The following is a 24,119-nucleotide window of genomic DNA, read 5'->3' on the forward strand; positions in this document are numbered from 1 at the left end:
TCAGGCAGTGCTGGTTGCGGTTTGCCTTAGAGCATTTGTGGAGAGTTCACCTAACAAGGCTGTTTTCTGTTTACAGATGAACTGAGGAAGTGTAGCTGGCCAGGGGTTCCCAGGGAGGTTCGACCTGTAACCTGGAGACTCCTGTCGGTGAGTTCTACCTACTGTGTAGAGAAGTGTGAGCCTCACACAGCCCTTCTTGCCTGATGAGGTTAGTCTGGACACATTGGTCTTAACTCCATAGACTTCTCTAGTCCTACTGGATATGACAGAACTATGGGACTGTAGTCCTATTTCTGTGCATAAACACATTCTTGAGAGTTTATTCACACACATGTAGAGGTACACAGACTTGTACCAATAGTCATGGTCTCACGTTCTTAACAGCGAGGAAGAATAGAGTGAGATAGGGTGACCCCAGCACTTGCTTTGAGCAAGCTCAAACATTCCCTGTACTTCACTCCTGTTTCAGTTGGAATAACCAAAAGTTGAAACCCACTTTGATCTGTGAAGAGTTGACAAATGGGCCTCCCTTGGAAGCCTTACTAGTCCTGCTTTCACCAAGTACAGAGCACTGTGCCAGCCGCTACGATAGGAACACTTGGGTTTCCTGAGCCTGTAAAATTCATTCATTCATCTAGTGAGGATTGATTGAGGGCCTGCTGTTTGCCAGGCATAGTGCCAGATGCTCTGAGCAGATACAAAAATGAATAAACCACAGTCCCTGCTCTCCAAGCACTCACTGTGGAATGCATTACATAAATGTTTTCAAGAAGAAGGGTCTGTCTCCTGACTGCTCGCCCCACCTCTACTCTTGCAACCATGTAATTATTGCCTCTGCCACTTCTAATCAGTTTGAATGCTATTCAGAGTAGATTTGGTGAGAACGGAAGGGGAACAGAAAATATAAGAATGAGAGTGGGATCTAGACCAAGGATAAGAATGAAAGTTGGCCTGGAGCTTTGGCTAGGCTGGGGGCTGCTGCCAGAAGTTCTGTCTGAGTGTTGTAGCTGTTATGTCACGGATTCCATTCAGCTGCTTCCTAAGCTGGTAATTCTGAAAGTTACACTGGAAAAGAATGTAACTGGCACCAACTTACTTGGCACACTGCTGAGATGTGCTGTAGAGGTTGCTATATCCCTGCATTTCTCAGAAGTATGGCCCTGGACACACGCAGCCCTCCAAGGCCATGACTTGGGTCCAGCTCCCTCCCACTGACCTACATTCACTCCTGTACTGTGCCAGCTCTGGGAGCTGAGGAGTGCTCACCAGTGGCTCAAGCTCCAGCACAGTGCAGGGCCAAGGGAGTAAATAATCCTAGGAAAGCTGGCCTTGCTTCATCTGCTCACATGTGGATCTCATTCAATGAGAAGAGGGCAAAAAATTGGGTGGCCAGAACCAAAAAGGGATTTACCCTTGGCAGTTTTCCTTCTTGATAGTTTCTAAACCACTGCATAGATTAAGATAAAAATTAAGGATTTATCCAACCATTGTCTTTCCCCATCTGACCAACAGTCTTGTCTGTAGGGCTATCTCCCAGCAAACACTGAGAGGAGGAAGTTGACCCTGCAGCGGAAGCGGGAGGAATATTTTGGCTTCATTGAACAGTATTATGACTCTCGAAATGAGGAACATCACCAGGATACCTACAGACAGGTACAGTCATCACCTGCTGCCTCTTTGCTTACCAGTCATACACTTTAGGTATGTCTCATGGTAGTGCTCTCAGGGTACACGCTTTCCAGGTCCTCAGGCTGTGGTATATTGGTTAGGAGTTAAATTTATCCTCAAAACTGTTTCCCCTCTTTTTATTAAGCAGCTCTGATTTTAGCCATTTTAAATAGACAGACTTTTTTGGCACTCGTCAGTGCGGTGCTTCTCAAACTTTAATGTACATACAAATCACCTAGGATTTTGATACGATCTCACCTAGAGATTATGAGAAAATGCAGATTCAGATTTAGCAGGTCTTGGGTAAAACCTGAAGTTCTAATGTGCTCCCTTGCAATGCTGCTGCTGCTGGTCCACCAACCACACTGTGAGTAGTAAGAGTTATCGAGTATGGAGAGGAAAGACAAGCTCACTTAGCAGTGGTCCAGTCCCTCTGGACTATGACATCAGTATGTCTTTCTGGCAGCTGCAGTGCTGTTTCGGCCTCTGTGACTGTCTGTAGGAGCTATAGCTATCAGTAGTCTTGTCAGGGAGTCTTCCGTCTGCCCACAATGGTCCTCATGGTCTGCGGAAAGGTCTGCTCCCAACATCACACGTGGAGGGAGGAGAAGAGTAGGCCAGGGGTTGCAGAAAGTGAAAGGTGGGCAGCTATCTACAACAAGCCTCAAGAACTGAAGTAGCCTCTGCTGCTGCTGCTGACACAGTCTTTTGCATAGCTAGACTGGGCGTTGGGAAATCCCCGAATTGAAATGGACATAGTGATGTCTTAGGTAACAGAAGTAAGAACTTTCAGCTTCAGTTACTGAAGGCCAACTCATTTTGGTCCTTCCCCACTTTTTTTTTTTTTGAGATGGAGTCTTGCTCTGTCGTCCGGGCTGGAGTGCAGTGGCGCGATCTTGGCTTACTGCAGCCTCCACCTCCCGGGTTCAAGTGATTCTCCTGCCTCAGCTTCCTGAGTAGCTGGGATTATAGGCATGCACCACCAGGCCCAGCTAATATTTTGTTTATTTTTTTTTGAGACGGAGTCTTGTTCTGTCACCTAGGCTGGAGTGCAGTGGTGCAATCTCGGCTCACACCAGTCTCTGTCCCCTAGGTTCCACCAATTCTCCTGCCTCAGCCTCTTGGGTAGCTGGGATTACAGGCGCACACCACCATACCCAGCTAATTTTTGTAATTTTAGTAGAGACAGGGTTTTGCCATGTTGGCCAGGCTGGTCTCGAACTCCTGACCTCAGGTGATCCACCCACCTCAGCCTCCCAAAGTGCTGGGATTACAGGCGTGAGCCACCGCACCCAGCTCTAATTTGTGTATTTTTAGTGCAGATGGGGTTTCATCATGTTGGCCAGGCTGGTCTCAAACTCCTGACCTCAAGTGATCCACCCGCCTCGGCCTCCCAAAGTGCTGGGATTACAAACGTGAGCCATTGCCCCTGGCCCTTCCCCACTTCTTACACGTCATGACTTCACAAACAAGTTCATCTCTGGTTCCCTATTTTAGGACATTTATGCAGCTTTCTGAGCTCTTCTAGTTCTTAGGAACTGCCGATGAGTAAGATTCTGAAAGAGGGGTACCTACTTGGATCATACCTGCTACATACATGCCAGCCCAGAGTGAAACAGACTTCAGAGCAATAAGAAAAAACCCTCAGGCTGTGAAGCCTATTGCCATTTGACTTAAGTGGATTCTTTTGGGCGGTTTCCTAATAAACTACTGTTATCATGGAAACATGTTCCATATGGGCAGGTAGGTATAACTAGATTTTTTTTCTGTGTCAGTCACTTCTTTCTGAAGATAAACTGTGTTTTCTTACTGCTTTGATTCCCATTTCTTTAAAGAAAAAAAAAACTTGTCAAAAGAACAAACTGGACCGAGCATGGTGGCTCACACGTGTAATCCCAGCACTTTGGGAGGCCGAGGCGAGTGGGTCATCTGAGGTCAGGAGTTTGAGACCAGCTACGCCAACATGGTGAAACCCCGTCTCTACTAAAAATACAAAAATTAGCCAGGCATAGGGACAGATACCTGAAATCCTAGCTACTTGGGAGGCTGAGACAGGAGAATCGCTTGAACCCTGGAAGCGGAGGTTGCGGTGAGCCGAGATAGTGCCAATTACACTCCAGCCTGGGGGACAAGAGCGAGACTTCGTCTCAACAACAAAAAAAAGAACAAACTGGCATTTGTGTTTTTGGACATGCCTTCTCTTTTTCAGATTCACATTGACATTCCAAGGACAAATCCTCTCATTCCGTTGTTCCAGCAACCACTTGTACAGGAGGTGAGGGAATTACTTAATGTTCTTTGGCGCTTCTCCCTGCATAGTTCTGTGGCACCTGTTTACAGGTTTGCGGCTAATCATAATAGTACCTTACGTTCATATATGCAGCTTTGGTTCCTTTAGAGCACGGTTTCATGCATTCTCATTTCATCTTCATAACAAATCTGTGAGCGGAATAACACTTTGAAAGGCTAAGGAACTTGCTCAGAATTTTGAGTCTACCTGGTGGCAGAATGAAGAACCACATCTTAGAATTCCTATTCCTGTATTTGCTCTACTTTATCAAGCTGGAAGTAGTGATTTTTTAAATTGTGGTAAAATATACATAATATAAAATTTACTATGTTAACCATTTTTTAGTGTACAGCTCGGTGGCATTAAGTACAGTCACATTGTTGTATGACCATCACCATCCACTTCCAGAACATTTTTCATCTTCCCAAACTGAACCTCTGTACCCTTTAAATATTAACTCCCCCAGCAGCCTCCATTCTATTTGTCTCTAAGAATTTGACTACTCCAGGTAGCTCAAATAAGTGGAACCATAAAATATTTGTCCTTTTGTGACTGGCTTATTTCACTTAGCATAATATCTTCAAGGTTCATGCCTGTTGTTGCATGTGTGAATTTCCTTCCTTTTTTAAGGCTGTATGATATTCCGTTGTGCATATGTAACACACACTGTTGAGCTATTCATCTGTCAGTGGACATGTGGGTTGCTTTCACATTTTGGCTATTGTGAGTAATGCTACTGCCAGTATGGGTATGTGACTATCTGTTTGAGTCTCTGTTTTAAATTCTTTTGGGTATATATTTAGAAGTGGGATTAGTAGTTATGTTTTGAGACCTAACAAGTTAATGAAGTACATGGAAGGTGTCAGTGGGACTATTATGTTTTGACTCAAGCAGTAACTGTAAACGTCTTAAGATTAGGGATTTCCTTTGCAACTTTACAGTAGCCAGGACACTAAGTGTTAGTGCTCTTTTAACGGAACTTGCCATTCTCATAATAGAGAGGGATGATGGTTAAAATGCTGAAAATAATTTCTATTTGACTTTGGGCTATATTTATAATTTTGTTTAAATATAGATGTCTCCACTGGTGGGGTCCCTCATGTCTTACCCATAGCATAAAGACGATTTTGAAGGTAACACCATTATTTTAACTATAAGATTCAGCACATAGGAAGCTAAAAACCCATTCACGATCCCTTTATCCTCCCATACAGTTTTCCATGGCTCAGCACTGCTTATTCCTCATTTTAACTTGGAGATGTTCAGAGACTTTTCTTTTACCTGTGCATGCTTACTCTAAATTTGGAGATGGGGAAAGTAGTCAGTTTAAAAGGCTTCTCAGCCAGGCATGGTGACTCACTCCTATAATCCCAGCACTTTGGGAGGCCAAGGCCAGAGGGATTGCTTGAGCCCACGAGTTTGAGACCAGCCTGAACCCAGGAGTTTGAGACCAGTCTGGTAACATAGCGAGACTCTGTCTCAAAAAAGTTACAGAATTAGCCAGGCGTGGTGGTATGTGCCTGTGCTTCTGTGCCTGTGCTATTGGGAGGGTAAGGAGGGAGGATCTCTTGAGCCCAGGTGGTCAAAGCTGCAATGAGCCATGATCATGCCACTGCACTCTAGCCTGAGTGACAGAGCAAGATCCTATCTCAAAAAACAAACAAACAAAAAGGTTGGGGGCTGATGACTTCTCTTAGTAGTGCATCCTGAATATAATATGGGAACTCAAACTTTATTCTTTCCAATTTTTCCTGAATTACCATTTCATCTAGCAGGCTACAGTCATCTTTTTAATTTTTTTTAACTTTTTAAGAGAAAAGGTCTCACTCTGTCACCTAGGCTAGAGTGCAATAGTGTGATCATAGTTCACTGCAGCCTCTACCTCCTGGGCTCAAGCAGTCCTCCTGCCTCAGCCTCCCAAGTAGCTGGGGCTACAATCATGCATCACCACACCTGGCTAATTTTTTTCTCATAATTTTTTGTAAAGATGGGGTCTTGCTTTGTTGCCCAGGACTGGTCTTGAACCCCTGGCCTCAAGCACTCTTACTGCTTTTCCTCTCAAAATGCTGGAATTACAAGGCGTGAGCCACCATCCAGTCTAGTAAAAATGCCAACCAAGAAGCAAAGAACTAAGTAACACTGAATACGGAAAGGCTTGCTTTGAAAACCTGAAAGATACCTAAGAATTGACTATAGTATGTAAAAATTACCCACACTGGTAGAAGAGACATAGGAAAACCTCCAGGGGTTCTCCTATCCACTCCTCTCTATAAGGCAGGATTATCCCAGACTTTTTCTACAGTGAGCATCCCATGGTCTCCCTTGATTACCAGGCTTGGTGCTCTTCAGTTTCCATCTCTTTGACCACTTCACTTGACCGTGTGAGTGTGTCTGTGTTGTCCCACCCTTACTAGACAGGATGATTACAGGTCTCCTGATTCTGAACAGCTAGCTTCCATGTACTTGGCCATTGTTACAGCCAGGCGCCAAGGATATGAGTATTTACAAGGGACCGATCCTATGGAGTAGAAGCCCTTCTAAGTCCTTTGGAAAGAACAACCTGGAGGAGCTTTTTAACAGAGGCATCTAGACAGACCCAGGTCACAAGAAGTACAAAGAAAGAGAGTGAGCCAGGGAATTCTTGAGATTTTTCTTAAAATGATAGTTCTAACTTTGGCTGTGTTTTCAAAATAGAGGGGTCATTTAGCAACAGAGAGCAAATAGAGTGTAAGAATGCTCCCATTAGAGTGTTGGGCTGAATGCAAATGAGGTTGCTGTGCCTTTTCCTCAACCGCACAAAGCAAATGGGTGGTAGGTCTAGTGAAGGCAGAGAGGCCAGCTCCCTTCCAAGGAGGGCTTTGTTCTCACTGCCTGTGAAGGCAGCAGTGTTGACAGTGAAGGAAACCGTTTCTCAGCTCTGTTTGCCAGCTGTAGACACAACTATCTATGACAGAGGGGCTGGGAAGCATCCTTTATATGTCTCTAGATTCTCTATGTCCCTCCTACACTAGATAACCATCTCCAAAAACCATATAACCATTTCCTGTTTATTGGTCTCCCTGGGAGGTTTTTCTCCCTTGCACCTGCTTGAGAGGGCCTCTTCATTCTGATGCTGAGGTGATTGGCTGAGATTCTCCTGAGTCCACGTGCTTTCTAATCTCCTACCCTATCATCTGCATGTACTCATCATCACCTCTGCCATCTCTCTGGTGTGGTTCACAGAGACATGAGGCAGCCTAGTCAAAACCAGTCTCAAGAATGTGTCAGACTCAGGAGTTGTGGTCACCAGGATGAAACCAGGCAATGGGTATCATCAGGTTGAGAGAAGGTGGGGAGAAACTCAGAGGGCCTAATGAAAGCAAGGAGTGTATAGTTGAGTGGGACAGGGCATGATTCTGTAAAGGGACCATAAAGATCTTTCCTTTCTCCCCAGCCTAGGCCTCTGGCTTCTTGTGGCTAATATGCTAAACCCCAGGGTCTTTCCCATGGGGGCCCTGGCTGGTTTCTCTGTTCTCAAATACCCGGCTGTAGGAGTCCATAGGATTTTGTTTAACTTCCTATCCTTAGCAGATGTCTGAGTTGTATCCTGATATGTGAAGTGACTTCCTGCAATGTGCAGTCTGTCATTTGGTCCTAGTCAGGCTGGGTTAGAATTAAATCTAGACCTCCTTTCTTCTCAGCAGGGAGAGTGGAGGGTAGTAGAGAAGGTATTTCCTCTCTAAATCCTATAATGACAAAAAAAAAATTTAGAAAAAAGCATCAGAACTAGGATGTTCTGATATCTTGCTCTTGGAAATAGAAAACAGTATCTACAGATGAGAATGTGGTGGCCTGAATTCACAGCATTCATCCCAAATGTTTTCTAAGTCATTTAGGTTGCAATTCTTTCCTTTTCCCAATTTTGTATTATGGTGACCAGATAATGAAAAAATGAATAAAGGGCAAGAAGTATCTACCCCTACTTGAAAACAATTAGTGTATTAGAAACTTTTTGCATTTATATACTTCTTTATCCCACAGTATTTTAAAATTTTCCTAAACATTCTACACCAACCCAGAGGTAAATAGTGAAGTAGGTAAACAGAGGGAGGGAGTGTGTCCCCATGATTTAACACTCGTGTCTTTCTTTCTCATTTTCCTAGATCTTTGAAAGAATTCTATTTATTTGGGCCATCCGCCACCCTGCCAGTGGGTATGTCCAGGGAATTAATGACCTGGTCACTCCATTCTTTGTCGTCTTCCTCTCAGAATATGTGGGTAAGAAGCATTAGTACCAAGTTGAACAAGCTATTGCTCTTTCTTATCTGCCGTCTGTCTGTTTGTTTTTCCCAAGAGTCCAGCCAGTGGGTATGTCTTGCTAGAAAATAGATAGTGCCTTTGGAATACACAGCTAAAACTACTTTTAACAGCGATTGCTGCCTGGAATTTATCTCTTAAGATGGTCACAGATCTCACCTAAAAAGATCTGCTTTGTCACAAGAATGACCACATTGATATGTTTTGTAGTTTTATGGTTTATTTGAGATTATTTTAGGATTATTTTGAACTTGTTTCCAACTCAGGCTCTCATCCATGTAAACTGGAATTTTAGATTGGACATCAGGCCTGCACACTCCAGTTCACTTGCTGTATCTTAGGAGCAGGATGTGGACATGCAGAGGACAAAAGGTTGTGGCACCAGAACCCAGCACATACAGGAAGTGATGGAATGGGCCAAGGAGAACTCCAAGACCTTGATTTCTCCCCACTCCTTCTTCACCTCTCACCCCACTGGGTTCTTGTCACTTTAGAAAGAGATTTGATTTCATGGCAGCAGTTAGGTTTTCTTGTAGTCCCAGCCTCTGCCGGCCAGCCTAAGTTAAGCAGAGTCTTAAAGGAGTTGAGGATCCTGTGTTTCTCTGTTTTGGTTTCCTTAATCACTTCTGCTGAGAGAGTCACAGGAAAACCCATCTGCCACGGCCTGATGCTTTGTTTCCTTAGGTAAGGAGAACCTCATGTAGGAATAAGAACATCGAAAGGGATCTTAGAAAGCCATTCATGTAATCCCTGATTTCACTGAGAAGTTTTGAGATTCTCTGTCTCCTTATTAGAGGCAGAGCTAGGACTAAAACCATTTTCTTTAGACTCTGAGGGTGGTGGATGATTGTGGTTTTTGGAGGAAGCCATTTGGAGGGGTTAGGGGGTTGGGTGATGAGAAATGGGTGAGAGTGGAGCCCTTTGGAGAGGACAGCATAAGAAATATCTCACTTGGTCTATCCTATCCAGGTTTTCCAATGGGGCTCAAAGGGATGATGAGGTCTTTCATGAGGCAATCTTGGAAAACTAAGGCAACTGACTAAGAAGGCTTTTTCTAGAGGACTTTTTACATCTTCCCCCCACCCCCCCGCCTTAATAGACCAACTTTTGGAAGCAGCATAATTCTACTATGTTGTATAATTTTATCAAGAGAGCAGTTCAGCTGATCTGTTGGGATTTTTTAGTTGCTTCTTGCAGTAATAATTTTCTAAAATAATATTGAAGAATGAGCCTAGAATGGTATTAACCCATTCATTAATTTACATTTGAAATCTAAATGCTGTCATGAAATCTTGCTAACAGTGTTGTGCCAGTTAAAAATAATCCTCAGCAGCTGTCGTTCTGATTAGATATTTAATTATCTTGTTAGCTTTGTTTTTTGTATTTATATTTTGTTCCAAGCCTGTCTTCACTTTCTTTAGGTGCCCATCCCATTACTACCTCAACCCCATCAAGCAGTGTGCCTTCCTGTGATAGATATGACTGCTTTCTAATCTTGGTAGAGGCATATCTTGTTTTATTGAGCTTTGTAGATATTGCAGTTTTATAAATTGAAGATTTGTGGCAACCCTGCATTGAGCAAGTCTATCAGTGCCACTTTTCAAAAGCATGTGTTCACTTTGTGTCTCTGTGTCACATTCTGGTAATTCTCACAGTATTTTTAACTTTTCATTATTATTATATCTGTCATGGTCATCTGTGATCAGCGAACTTTGATGTTATTGTTGTAATTATTTCAGGGTGCCATGAACTGCCTCCATATAAGACAGTGAACTTAATTTATAAATGTTGTGTGTGTTCTGATTGCTCCACCAGCTGATCCTTCCTCATCTCCCTCTCCTTGGGCCTACCTATTCCCTGAGACACAACAATATTCAAATTAGGTCAATTAATAACTCTGCAATGGCTTGTAAGTGTTTAAGGGAAAGGAAGTTACATGTCTCTCGCTTTAAATCAAAAGCTATAAGTGATTAAGCTTAATGAAGAAGGCAGGTCAAAAGCTGAGCCAGGGCCGGGCACGGTGGCTCAAGCCTGTAATCCCAGCACTTTGGGAGGCCGAGACGGGCGGATCACGAGGTCAGGAGATCAAGACCATCCTGGCTAACCCGGTGAAACCCCGTCTCTACTAAAAAATACAAAAATCTAGCCGGGCGAGGTGGCGGGCGCCTGTAGTCCCAGCTACTCGGGAGTCTCGAGGCAGGAGAATGGCGTGAACCCGGGAGGCGGAGCTTGCAGTGAGCTGAGATCCGGCCACTGCACTCCAGCCTGGGCGACAGAGCGAAACTCGGCCTCAAAAAAAAAAAAAAAAAAAAAGCTGAGCCAGGCTGAAAGCTATGCCTCTTGTGCCAGTATGCCAAATTGTGAGCAAAGGAAAAGTTCTTGAAGGAATTAAAAGTGCTACTCCAGTGAACACACAAATAATATAAGAGCAAAATAGCCTTATTGCTGATATGGAGAAAGTTTTAGTGTTCTGGATAGAAGATCAAACCAGCCACAATATTCCCTAAATCCTGAGCTTAACCCAGAGCAAGGCCTTAACTCTCTTCACTTCCATAGAGGCTAAGAGAGGTGAGGAAGCTGCAGAAGAAAAGTTTGAAGCTAGCAAAGTTGGTTTTCATGAAGTTTAAGGAAAGAAGCCATCTCCATAACATAAAAGTGCAGGGTGAAGCAACAAGTGCTGATGGAGAAGCTGCAGCAAATTATCTGGAAGATCTAGCTAAGATCACTGATGAAGGCGGTACACTAAACAGCAGATTTTCAGTATAGACAAAACAGCCTTCTATTGGAAAAAGATGCCATCCAGGACTTTCTTTTTTAAATTTAATTATTTTTTTAAGAGACAGTAGCATGATCATAGCACACTGTAACATTATACTCTGACTAAAGCAATCCTCCTGCCCCCTGAGTAGCTAGAACTGCAGATGCACACCCACCACACCTGGCTAACTTTATAAAAACAATTTTTGTAGAGAGGGGGTCTTAGTATGTTGCCCAGGCTGGTCTTGAATTCCTGGTTCAAGTGATCCTCCCGTCTTGGCCTCCTGAGTAGTTGGGATTACAAGTATGTAGTAACCACTATGACCAGCCTGCTATCTAGGACTTTCATAGCTAGAGAGGAGTAGTCAGAGTCTGGCTTCGAAGGACAGGCTGGCTCTCTTGTTAGGGGCTAAGGCAGCTGGTGACTTTAAGTTGAAGCCCGTGCTCACTTACCATTCCAAAAACCCTAGAGCCCTTAAGAATTATGCAAAATATACTCTGCCTATGCTTTTTAAGTGGAACAATAAAGCTTGGATGACAGCACATCTGTTTATAGCATGGTTTATTGAATATTTTAAGGCCACTGTTGAGACCTCTTGCTCACAAAAAAAGATTTCTTTCAAAATAGCACTGTCCATTGACAATGAACCTAGACACCTGAGAGCTCTGATGGAGATGTACAAGGAGATTAATGTTTTCATACCTGCTAACACAATGTCTGTTCTGCAGCCTGTGGATCAAGGAGTCATTTCAACTTCTGAGTCTTATTATTTAAGAGATATATTTAGTAATTTAGTAAAGCTATAGCTGACATACTTTCTTGAGATGGAATCTGCTCCTGGTGAAGATGCTATGAACATTTGAAATGACAACAAAGGATTTAGAATATTACGTAAACTCAATTAGTAAAGCAGTGGCAGGATTTGAGAAGGTTGACTCCAATTTTTAAAAAAATGTTATTTATTTGTTTATTTATTTATTTGGAGACAGGGTCCCACTCTTTTGCCCAGGCTGGAGTGCAGTGGTGTAATCATAGCTCAAACTGTAATCTCAAACTCCTGGTCTCAAGTGATCCTCCTGCCTCAGCCTCCTGAGTAGCTGGGACTACAGCTGTGCACCACCACACCCAGCTAATTTTTAAATTTTTTGTAGAGATGAGGTTCTCATTGTGTTGCCCAGGCTGGTCTTGAATTCCTGACCTCAAGTAGTCCTGCCTCGACCTCCCAAAGTGCTGAGAGTATAGGAGTGAGCTACCACACCTGGCCAGATTGACTTCATTTTTAAATTTTTTTTGTTTTTTTCAGATAAATAGAAAGTCTGGTTTTATTTTCACCGTTACATTCTTGTCAAGTGCAAGGTCAGCCAGCTAAGATTTCCAGTAATGACTGAGGTAATAACTTCTGCTGGCATGTCTTCTGAGTTGCCCTTTCCTCCACTGATACTCATCCAAATAATAAGAGAAACACAATTGCAGTTGAGTTTACTATTATCAATGGCACTCTCATCAAAATTCTTACAGACTGAATAAGGTTCATTAGCTGAGATTTAATGCTTGGCTCCTCTCCAAAGCCACTGATTCCCTGGTCTGTTCCCCAGCCAAAGTTCCACATGGCTGGGGAGGCCTCACAATCATAGCAGAAGACAAATGAGGAGCAGAGTCATGTCTTACATGGTGGCAGGCAAGAGACTGATTTAATTTTGAAAGAAATTCTACTGTGGGTAAAATGCTGTCAAACAGAATCACATGCTACAGAGAAATCTTTTGTGAAAGGAAAAGTCAATCAATGTGGCCAACTTCATTACTGTCTTAAGAAATTGTCACAGCCAGCCCAGCCTTTAGCAACCACCACCCTGACAGTCAGCAGCCATCAACATTGAGGCAAGATCCTCCAGTGGCAAAAAGATTATGACTTGCTGAAGGCTCAGATGATTCAGTAAATAGCATTTTTTAATAATAAAGTATTATTTACTAATTAGTGGGGTGTGGTGGCATGCACCTGTAATCCTAGCTACTGGAGAGGCTGATGCAGGAGAATTGCTTGAACCCAGGAGGCAGAAGTCGCAGTGAGCTGAGATCACGCCATTGTACTCCTGTCTGAGCAACAGAGGGAGACTCCATCTCAAAAAATAATAATAAATAATAAAGTATTATTTATTTGTTGATTAATTGATTGAGACAGGGTCTTACTCTGTCACCCTGGCTGGAGTGTGGTGGCATGATCATGGCTCACTGTAGCCTCAGCCTGCTGGTTCAAGTGATCCTCTCACCTCAGCATCCCGAATAATTGGGACTACAGGGGAGTGCCATCACATTTGGCCAATTTTTTGTATTTTTTGTAGAGATAAGTTTTTGCCACGTTGCCCAGGCTTATCTTGAACCCCTGAGCTCAAGCGTCCTCCTGCCTCAGCCTCCCAAAGTGTTGGGATTACAGGCATGAGCCACCATGCCTGATCCCAGTCTTGTTTTATCTAAACCTGTATCCATTCTCTACTCCCTCACCATTGTGAATTATTTTGAGGCAAATCTCAATGTCAAACATCATATCATTTTATGCATAAATGTTTTTATATGTATCTCTGAAAGGTATATATGTATGTACACACACACACACACACATAATTTTTTGTTTGTTTTTTGAGACAGTCTCACTCTGTCGCCCAGACTGGAGTGCAGTGGCACAATCTCAGCTCACTGCAACCTCCGTCTCCTGGGCTCAAACAATCCTCCCACTTCAGCCTCCAGAGTAGCTGGAACTACAGGCTTGCACCACCATGCCTGGCTAATTTTTGTATTTTTTGTAGAGACAGGGTTTCACCATGTTGCCCAGGCTGGTCCTGAACTCCTGGACTCAAGCCATTTGTCCGCCTCAGCCTCCCAAAGTGCTGGGATTACAGGCGTGAGCCGCTGCACCTGGCCAAAGACATTTTTTAAAACACAAAGCCATAATGCAGTTATCACATCTAAAAAGTAGTAATAGCTCCTTTATGTAATCTACTATACAGTCGTATTCATAAATCTATTTAACAGTTTGAATCAGGGTCCAAATCAGAGCTGCATATTATAGTTGGCTGTCTCTCCTAATCCTCCAGCTCCCATCCATCTCTCTTTCCCTAGGAGTTTGTAGTTGTAGCCCTTGTTTTTCTGGCCAAGAAGCAACATTACCCTGGTTTTTAAAGTACTTCACTATTTGGAAAGATCTTGGACATACCTGATTTCCTTTACTAGGGCCCAATGTCTGTTTAAGGTAGATGTATCAAGCCATTTTATAAGGTGAAAAATCCAAGACTCAGGGGTCTAATGAGCTTCTCAAACTCAAACCTAGGTATTTTGGTCTTAATACCTGTGCTCTTTATATGACTTGGTGGAATCTCAACTTCAATCCTTGTCCTTGGACTTCTAATGGCTTCACTGATTATATTCAATGCTCTAAAGCAGGCAGCACCTTTCTTATTGCTCATCTTTTTAAAAAAAAAATTGTAGTAGAAGTATGCTTATTTAAAAAATCAAAACAACATTCTACTATAAAGATACATGCCCGTGTATATTTATTGCAACACTGTTCACAATAGCAAAGACTTGGAACCAACCCAAATGCACATCAGTGATAGACTGGATAAAGAAAAATGTGACACATTTAGACCATGGAATACTATGCAGCCATAAAAAAGAATGAGTTCATGTCCTTTACAGGGACATGGATGAAGCTGGAAACCATCATTCTCAACAAACTAACACAGGAACAGAAAACTAAACACCACATGTTCTCACTCATAGGTGGGAGTTGAACAATGAGAACACATGGACACAGGGAGGGGAACATAACATATCGGGGCCTGTTGGGGGTTGGGGGCCTAGGGGAGAGATAGCATTAGGGGAAATACATAATGTAGATGACAGGTTTATGGGTGCAGCAGACCACCATGGCATGTGTGTACCTGTGTAACAAACCTGCATATCCTACGCATGTATTCCAGAACTTAAAGTATAATAAAAAATATATATATATAGAAGTGTTACAACACACACGCACACACCCCCAAGATAACTACAGTTGTTAACCTATTTTTACGTGTTCTTCCAGACCGTTTCCTACATATGGATGGAGCTGCATGCATTGCTTTTCTTTACTGGGTTCAGAAAAATGAAATCAAGCTATTCATACTTTTCTATATTTTGCTTGTGTTCATTTAAAAATGTCATACAGCAAGCTTTCCAAGCCTGAACATACAGATCCACTTCATTATTTTGATCAATTCCATTATTTCTGTAATAAGGCTTAACCAGTTTATTTAAGTTTTCTTCTCTAGAAGGACATTTAAGTTGCCTACAGTTTTTTTTTTTTTTTGAGATGGAGTCTTGCTCTGTTGCCGAGGCTGGAGTGCAGTGGCGCGATCTCGGCTCACTGCAAGCTCCGCCTCCCAGGTTCACACCATTCTCCTGCCTCAGCCTCCCGAGTAGCTGGGACTACAGGTGCCCACCACCACGCACGGCTAATTTTTTGTATTTTTTAGTAGAGACTGGATTTCACCATGTTAGCCAGGATGGTCTCGATCTCCTGACCTTGTGATCTGCCCGTCTCAGCCTCACAAAGTGCTGGGATTACAGGCGTGAGCCACTGTGCCCGGCCTAAGTTGCCTACACTTTTTAGCTGTTGTAAGTAACATCGCAGTGAATATCCTTGTACATATTTTCTTGTGCACTTGTTAAAATACATATTTCTCTGAAAGAGTCCTAGAAGTGAAATGACTCATCCTAAAAGCATGCCAAATAGGTACTACTAAATTATAATCCAGAAATGTTTATACCAGTTTGTACTCCAGCCACGAATGTGTGGATGAACTTTTCCTCACCTCCTTAGCAAAACCTGTGTATGGATGAAGTCTAGTGTATTTTACCTGTCTAGCAGATAAATCATGGTTTGTTTCAGTTTTTGTTCCTACTTTCTGGTCAGTGATACTATGTATCTTTTCTCATCTGTATTATCATTTCCTTTTGTGGTCTGCTGCTTTAATCATTTACCTGTTTTTTCTAATGGATTATTGACGTGTCTTGTTTTGTAAGAGCTTTTTGTATATTAGATAAATTCATCCTTCATCTGCTATGTGTTAAAAATATTAGGTTGAATCATATAAATTGTTAATACTCAACCATTTTTTACCCCCCAACATGGGGATTTTATATAGTCCAACCTAATATTTTCCCCAGACCATTATTTATCTCTTAACTTTGCTAATTGTGTCTCTTTATGTAGAACTTACTAATTTTTATGCAGTCAGATCTGTCCAACAAGTATTTATTGAGCTGTCACTATGTGTAGGAGATAGACAAGGAGATAGACATGGCCTGCCCTTGTGGCAACTCCTGTCTGGTAGGGAGGCTCACAAACAAGTCACCAGATAATTGCAAACTGTGATGAAGCCTCTGAAGGAAGCAGCTTCTCCTTTAGGATTTTTGGATTTGGTATCTTGCTTAGGAACTCTTTCCTTCCCCACCTCAAGATTACAAAAATACTGGCTGGGCACGGTGGCTCACGCCTGTAATCCCAGCACTTTGGGAGGCTGAGGCAGGTGGATTACCTGAGACCAGGAGTTCGAGACCAATCTGGTCAACATGGCAAAACCCCGTCTCTACCAAAAATACACGAATTAGCTGGGCATGGTGGTGGCTGCCTGTTTCCCCAGCTACGCGGGAGGCTGAGGCAGGAAAATCGCTTGAATCCAGGAGGCAGAGGTTGCAGTGAGCCAAGATCACGCCACTGCACTCTAACCTGGGTGACAGAGTGAGACTCTGTCAAAAAAAAAAAAAAATTACAAAAATACTCTCCCATGTTTTCTTCTAATATTCTGGTGGTTTTAACATTTAACTTTCTAAATTCCATTACTAATTTATTTTCTTGTATGGTGATAACTGAGATTTATAGTTACTATTCCAGTTGCATAGCTAATATTTCAACACCATTTATAAATGATACACCATCTTTTCACTGATGTGAAATCTCTCTTCATAATATTACATACATTTAATTACATGGTTCTGCTGCTTTGTTGGTTTAATTTCATTTGTCTCCATTTCTATCCAGTACCACACAGCTTAGATTTTTTGAGTTTATAAAGTTGTTAAATTATTATTATTATATATTTTATTTATTTATTTATTTTGAGATGGAGTCTTACTCTGTTGCCCAGACTAAAGTGCAATGGCGCAATCCCGGCTCACTGCAACTTTCATCTCCTGGATTCAGGCCATCCTCGCATCTCAGCCTCCCTAGTAGCTGGGACTATAGGCATGCGCCACTATGCCTGGCTAATTTTTGTGTTTTTGAGTAGAGACGGGGTTTTACCCTGTTGGCCAGGCTGGTCTGGAACTCCCGGCCTCAAGTGATCCACCCACCTCGACCTCCCAAAGCGCTGGGATTATAGGTATGAGCCACTGCACCTGGCCAATTATTTTTTATTAGTGGCTTTTTTCTTTTAATTCCGCCCCCCTGCCCACCCCAGTGCCAGTCTCTTTCATTATCCTTTCAAAAAATACTGTCTTAGTTGTTCTTCCAGATGAACTTCTTTATTTTTCAGTTTGTTTATTTTTTGTCTTTTTCTTACAGTGATAAGAGCACTTAACACGAGGTCTACCCTCTTAACAAATTTTGAAGTGCACAATACAGTATCGTTAGCTGTGGGCACATTGTTGTACAGCAGATCTCTAGAACATACTCATCTTGCACACAGTTATCAAATTTGTACCCTCTGAACATCAACCCTCTGTTTCCCCTTCCCCCAGCCCCTGGCAGCCACCACTCTGTCTGTTTCTATGTTTGTGACTATTTTAGATACCTCATGTAAGTGGATTCGTACAGCATGTGTCCTTTTGTAAACCAACTTTTACTTTGCATAATGTCTTCCAGGTTCATCCAGTTAAGCTTGAGAATCAACTTTTATCAAATTTAGGAGTGGGAAACCTTTTATTAATACAGTTTTTATTGGAGCTGCAATAAATTTATAAGTTACCATTTTTGTGGGGTTTTTGGTAACAGCTTTATTGGGATGGACTTCATATGCCAAACAGTTTACTCATTTAAAGGGTACAGTGAATAATTTTTAGTGTATTTACAGAGTTGTATATCACCACAATCAATTTTAAAACATTTTTTATCACCCCAAAAAGAACACTCGTACTCTTTAGCCATCACCCCTAAGCCTCCCAGCCCCTGTATCCCTGGGCAACCACTAATCTTCTGTATCTAGGGATTTCCCTATTCTGGACATTTTATATAAATGGAACCACACAATATGGAGTCTTTTGTGTCTGGCTTCTTTTATTTAGCGTAATATCTTCAAAATTCATTCATGTTGTAGCACGTGTCAGTACTTCATTCTTTTCTATGGCCAAATATTCTATTATATGGACGTACTTCATCTTATTTACCTGTCACTTGCTGGATATAAATTAAATTTCAAAGAAATACAACTTCTCACTGTCATGCGTTTCTTGAACAGAGATAGATACAACATTGTGGCCATCAAGCATCATTTTTTTGTCTGGGCAATAATGCTTCTCTTCTGTACTTCTCTCATGGTGGCATATCTGGATGAGGCAGCTGCTGTCAAAGGTTTTTTCTATGGCCCTCCTGGTGTGACTCTCCCTACTGTAGGAAGCCTCAAGTGTCTTTCTCATGGAACAGGCCAGCAGTTGCCCTCATTATCCTGGGCAGGTCTCTCCAGGCAGCCTTACCCCACTGCCCCATCTCACTGAATCATAGCATAGGGGATCTGCCCTAGTAGAGTCATGGGGTCCACACGCCACTGGGATGTTATTTGGCTTCTGTCATATCTCTTCCCCTACCTATTCTCTACCACCTCTATCACTTTTAAAATTTAGTACCTGAGCCTGCTTCATGCTTTATGTCATGTTTGTTGTAAAGTAGTTGGAAACAGTGAGTTCCAGTGATTCCCCTGTGAGTTGATAGAGAAGTTGTCTATAGCTCTAGCCTTGCCGCCAAGCAGCTTCTTTATCTGCTGAAGCCAGCTGCTCCTGTAAAAGTGGGTCCTCTGCAGATAAGCCAGCTGTGTCTGGGTCTAGTGGTGACAGTGCTGCAGGTGTTGGGGGTCACCCCTGGGGAGATAAAGTCTCTGGAATCTTATCTCTGAGACTGGTATAATTCTAAACTCTTTCCTCCAAGAGCTTTTAGGCTTAGGCAATATTAGTCTAGCTCTGAACTACTAAGGTCCAATTGACCATGTTGCCGTCATCAAAATAAACTGCTTAACAGGAACAACAGAAGTGATTCATATAAGGAAGTCATGTAGAAGAGCAGGACTCATGATGTTTCCTATTTCAAAAGAAGAGTGGTATCTGATGATATTTTTAGGTACAAAATGCAACACCAATTATCAAGTAACCTTTTCTCTTTTCCTCTGCATGAAACAGCACAATAGGATTTTCACCGTAGATTTTACCTGGAAGCATGATGGCAGTGGAACTCTCAGAAAGGAAGTCCTCCGCAGACCTCTGACTTGTGTCCAGTTCCCTGCATGACATTCCACCTGATTATGTCATAGATGATCACTTAGGATTAGCTAGGCTGCACATAACAGGGAACCCAAGTAACAGTTCTTTAAGTAAGATGGAAAAGCTTATTTCTCTCACATTAAAAGTCCAGAGGTAAGTAATCTGGGGCTTATCTGCTGCTCCAAAATATCAGAGATCCAGGTTCCTCTCTCTCATTCTGCAATCTTCAGCATGTGGTTTCTTTCTCATGATCCAAGAGCTGTTTGTGCTCCAGCCATCACATCTGTATTCAGTATAGAGAAGGAAAGGAAGCAAGGCATACTTGTTCTGTTTAAGAACATTTCTGAAAGCGGTGCATGACTCTGGGGCTTGATTCTCTTTTGTCTGCACTTAACCTTGTGGACACACCTAGCAGCAAGTGTGGCTGAGAAACAGTCTGTCTTAGGTGGTCCTGTTACCGAGGAGGAAGAAGGGAACAGTTATTTTTAGGCAATCTTTGCTATTCCTAGGCTCCTCAGACTCTGTGTTTGGCTCGTCTCCTTCCCTTACCCAGGCACCCTTTTCTCTTAGTTGGCAGCATTTCCTGTCACCTAAGTCAGAAATGCTAAGAATTGTTCATGATTCTGTTTCCTTGGTCTTCGATATCCAATCATTTACAAAGCTCTGATGATTTTACGTCCTAAATGTTTCTTGATATGCTGCTTCTTCATTCCCACTATGCATGCCCCAGGTTAGGCCTGGATTGCTGAACCAGCCAAGCATGTTTTCTCACCCCCGGTTTTATCTCCTTCACACCCATCTTCCACACCATTCAAACACAGACTCGCCCACACAACTCCTGTGACAAAAATCCTTCCATCACCTATAGGTTAAATGTCCAGGTTTTCTAACTTGGCATGTAAAGGCCCTGTGACCTGCTCTCTGCTTCACCCCTCAAACTCAGCAATCCAAAATGGACATTGTAAATGTAAAGCCTTGTCCTGCACCACCTCTTTATCTCCTGAGCTAATCTTTGTGCACCCTTTAAGACTCCCCTTCCTCCTAGAAGCCTTCCCTGGGGTCCCCCTGACCCCTGGCATCCAGTATTGCTATTTCTGTCACTCCATAGATTTCTCCCATGGCACTTTTGAGACCAAAGAGTATTTTAAACATCTTCATATCCCCAGTACCTTCATTTTGGCATCCAAAATAGGCATTCCACACATGTCCAGATGAATGAGAGAATGAAAATTCCATGATAACTGCAGAATACTCAGAAATGAGTACAGCTTCACCAGGCTTGGCCACTGGAGGGCAGTGAGTTACACTTTTCTGATTCTGTGCTGAATTAGCTGAAGTTCTCTCTCCCTTAAAAGATGGAGGTGGAGCACCACCACTTAGTCAACAAGTCTTTGATGAGCACCCACACGTGCAGGGCACTGCTGTAGTCCTGGGAGGCAGCATCCTCCATCTTACATCTGACTCTTTGCACATGACATCAGCTCGCCCAGTCTGTTCTTCCCTATCTGGCTAGGCCAAAGATGAAACTGGACAAACTTTATTATTGTCTCAAGAGGATATTCCTTTTCTGCTTTTTAAAATGTGAACTTTATATTAAATTGTACATTTAGAAAAGTGCATCTATCCTACATGCCCAGTTCGATGAATTTCCCCAAAATAACCAGCACCCATAGCAAGACATGGAACGTTTCTAGGACTTCAGAAGTCCCCTTGTGTTCCCTCCTAGTCCCTATCCCGTCCTCTCCTCCCCTGCCCCTGCAAGGGTAACTACTTTACTGATTTCTAACACCTAGATTAGTTTTGCCTATTTCTAAGCTTTATCTAAATTGAATCATACAGTAAGAACTTTCCACTTTAATGTTGTTGGTTTGGAGGGAATTGGTGGGGAGTGGGCTTGATGCTGAATTTTTAGCAGCCACCCTATTTGGGACTCAAGCTGCCTCCTGGCCCCATCTTCATAGATGAAGTAGTCTCCTGTGTGATAGGCAGCTGAGAAATATTGAGGGTCTTCTCAGCAGTGTGTGGAGATAGCCCAGCCAGGATGCTGAGCTGCTTTCAGTGACATTTGAGGACAGTGTGTGCGTTTGGTGGGGTGTCCAGTGCTGGATTTCCTATCATTGCAGGAGGTGACCTCTCCAAGGGCAAGTTGTGGCTTATCATTTCTGAGACTATAAGACTTAGCCTGGTCCTCTACCCTGGCAGTGAGCTGAGCAGGGTGTGGTACGCATTTGCTCTCTGTCCCTTATCTGACCCTAGGGATAAGTGAGAAATCGTAACAGGAGAAGTTGAGGTATGAACAGCTGACATTGGCACTGGGGGTCCTGAGCCTCCCAGAGCCTGTTCACATCCACAGTGTCTTAGTAACAGGCTGCCCATTTCTGGGAATGGTCTTTGGGCAGGTCCTGGAAGGTTAAGTATGTGCTGGACCTTGCCTTTCCTTTGCTTCCTCTTCCTTTACCCTACAGCCTGAAAGAGTTTGGGCTCATATAATCTGGGATCCTATAGCCAATGTCAGGAGGCTGACTTAACCAGCAGCAACTAATGTTTACAAATAAAAGTAAAAGTAATACAGCAACTTAAGGAAAACAGTGAAAACTTGGTGGTACGTTGGTTTTTAAAATTAATTTTAACCAGAGCATCATGATACATGTATACCTGTGCTATCTCATACTGAGCAGCCAGAGTTCATGCATTATTCCAAGTTAATAGTCACCACCCTGATTGACAGGCACAGTGTCAGAATGCTGTATGGTCAGCTAAGCAGCATCTTCAAAATAGCACATCTCCTCTGACAGTCAGAAACATGGGCCTTGCAAAACAGAACTACCTCCCAGTGGGTCTCTTCTCCGTGGGAATCTCGGAATAAGTCTTTCCTCCAACCATCTCATTGGAGTGGCCATCTCTCCCAGAGACCAGCTTCCCCTGTCTTTGTCAGGTGGTTTGGCTTTCCCAGGTTTAGTGAGGGGCCTCTCCACCCTCTCTACACTTACAGGTTTGCAGTGCTGTTATTGTCTCAGCTGCTCCCATGAGGTACTTGCCTGAAAATGCCAGATGCATAATACCCAACAATACGTTTATATATAGCACTTGAACCAGTTTAAAATTATTACATAGAAGTGATAAGATGAATTCTTGACGATTTTCTTAAAACTGTTTTTTTCTGGATGAAATATTTGTTCCTGTTTTAAGGGGTTCTTTAGATATATGCTTGAAAAGGATTTTCTATTTTTCTCAGTTTACTTTTGTTATCAGACATTTTTTTTCTTTCTTTCTTTCTTTTTTGAGATGGAGTCTTCTCTCTCTGTTGCCCAGGCTGGAATGCAGTGGTGCAGTCTTGGCTCACTGCAACCTCTGCCTTCCAGGTTCAAGCAATTCTCCTGTCTCAGCCTCCTGAGAAACTGGGACTACAGGTGCCCGCCACCACGCCCAGCTAATTTTTATTTTTTTTTATTTTTATTTATTTATTTTATTTATTTATTTATTTATTTTTTTTGAGACAGAGTCTGGCTCTGTCGCCCAGGCTGGAGTGCAGTGGCCGGATCTCAGCTCACTGCAAGCTCCGCTCCCGGGTTCACGCCATCCTCCTGCCTCAGCCTCCCGAGTAGCTGGGACTACAGGCGCTGCCACCGCGCCCGGCTCGTTTTTTGTATTTTTTAGTAGAGGCGGGGTTTCACCGTGTTCGCCAGGATGGTCTCGATCTCCTGACCTCGTGATCCGCCTGTCTCGGCCTCCCAAAGTGCTGGGATTACAGGCTTGAGCCACCGCGCCCGGCCTTAATTTTTATATTTTTGGTAGAGACAGGGTTTCACCATATTGGCCAGGCTAGTCTCAAACTCCTGATCTTGTGATCCACCCGCCTGGACCTCCCAAAGTGCTGGGATTAGAGGCGTGAGTCACAGCACCCGGCCTATTATCAGAAAATATTACACAAGGTATTCTTATGAGTCCAGTTAAACAACAACAACAAGGACCTGGATCAGGTAAACCAGAGGCTTTGGAAAACAGAAAGGCTATCTGCAGCTGAGGCGTTGGAGCCTCTTGGTCCGGCTGGTTAGGTTGAATCATGCTGGCCCACCAGATCACATCTAGAAATTGCCCTGAGATCACAGATGGTTCCTGGGAAATGCCTAGAGCAGTGAATAGATAAGTTACTCTTGTCAGTGTAGGCAAAACCAATTCTTCCCAAAGCTGTCAGGGAATTTTTCAGGCATATATTAAGCTGATTTTTTAGGACTGGGGCTCAGAGTTCTTAGAAAACTAAACAGTTGACTGGAGCCATCACTCAAGTATATTTCATCAGCTAATAAATGGGCATGTTTTTGGCAGGCCCAGAGTGGCCAATTTGATTTTTATGAAGAGCTTTTGGGTTTCCTCCTTTTGGATGCCTTGCTCTTAAAATAGCCATAAAATATCCCTTCAAATCTCGTTTCCTCCCATCTGAGTCCTGCTGCTGTATGCTCTGTCATGACAACCAAAGACGCTGCCCTCACTCGAGACTACACTGCTGGCATGGTTTCCCATTTCAGCTTCAATTATATGTTGAATTTCCTCAAGTGGACGCTTAATGATCCTTCTGAACAGATTGTTTATGCTGAATGAAGC

General features: G+C 43.0%; 1 protein-coding gene across 1 annotated transcript in view; it reads left to right on the forward strand.

Annotated features, from left to right (window-relative positions):
* TBC1D22B (TBC1 domain family member 22B) overlaps nt 1–24,119 on the forward strand; it is a 73,528-nt gene that overhangs the window by 24,192 nt on the left and 25,217 nt on the right. Inside the window, exons 5-8 of the mRNA XM_007972753.3 lie at nt 77–147; nt 1,525–1,653; nt 3,878–3,943; nt 8,101–8,215. Of these exons, the coding sequence (XP_007970944.1) occupies nt 77–147; nt 1,525–1,653; nt 3,878–3,943; nt 8,101–8,215 (381 nt within the window). The remainder of the gene's footprint in view (nt 1–76; nt 148–1,524; nt 1,654–3,877; nt 3,944–8,100; nt 8,216–24,119) is intronic.

Source organism: Chlorocebus sabaeus, chromosome 17 (genome assembly GCF_047675955.1).
Source record: "Chlorocebus sabaeus isolate Y175 chromosome 17, mChlSab1.0.hap1, whole genome shotgun sequence".
Classification (NCBI taxonomy): Eukaryota; Metazoa; Chordata; class Mammalia; order Primates; family Cercopithecidae; genus Chlorocebus; species Chlorocebus sabaeus.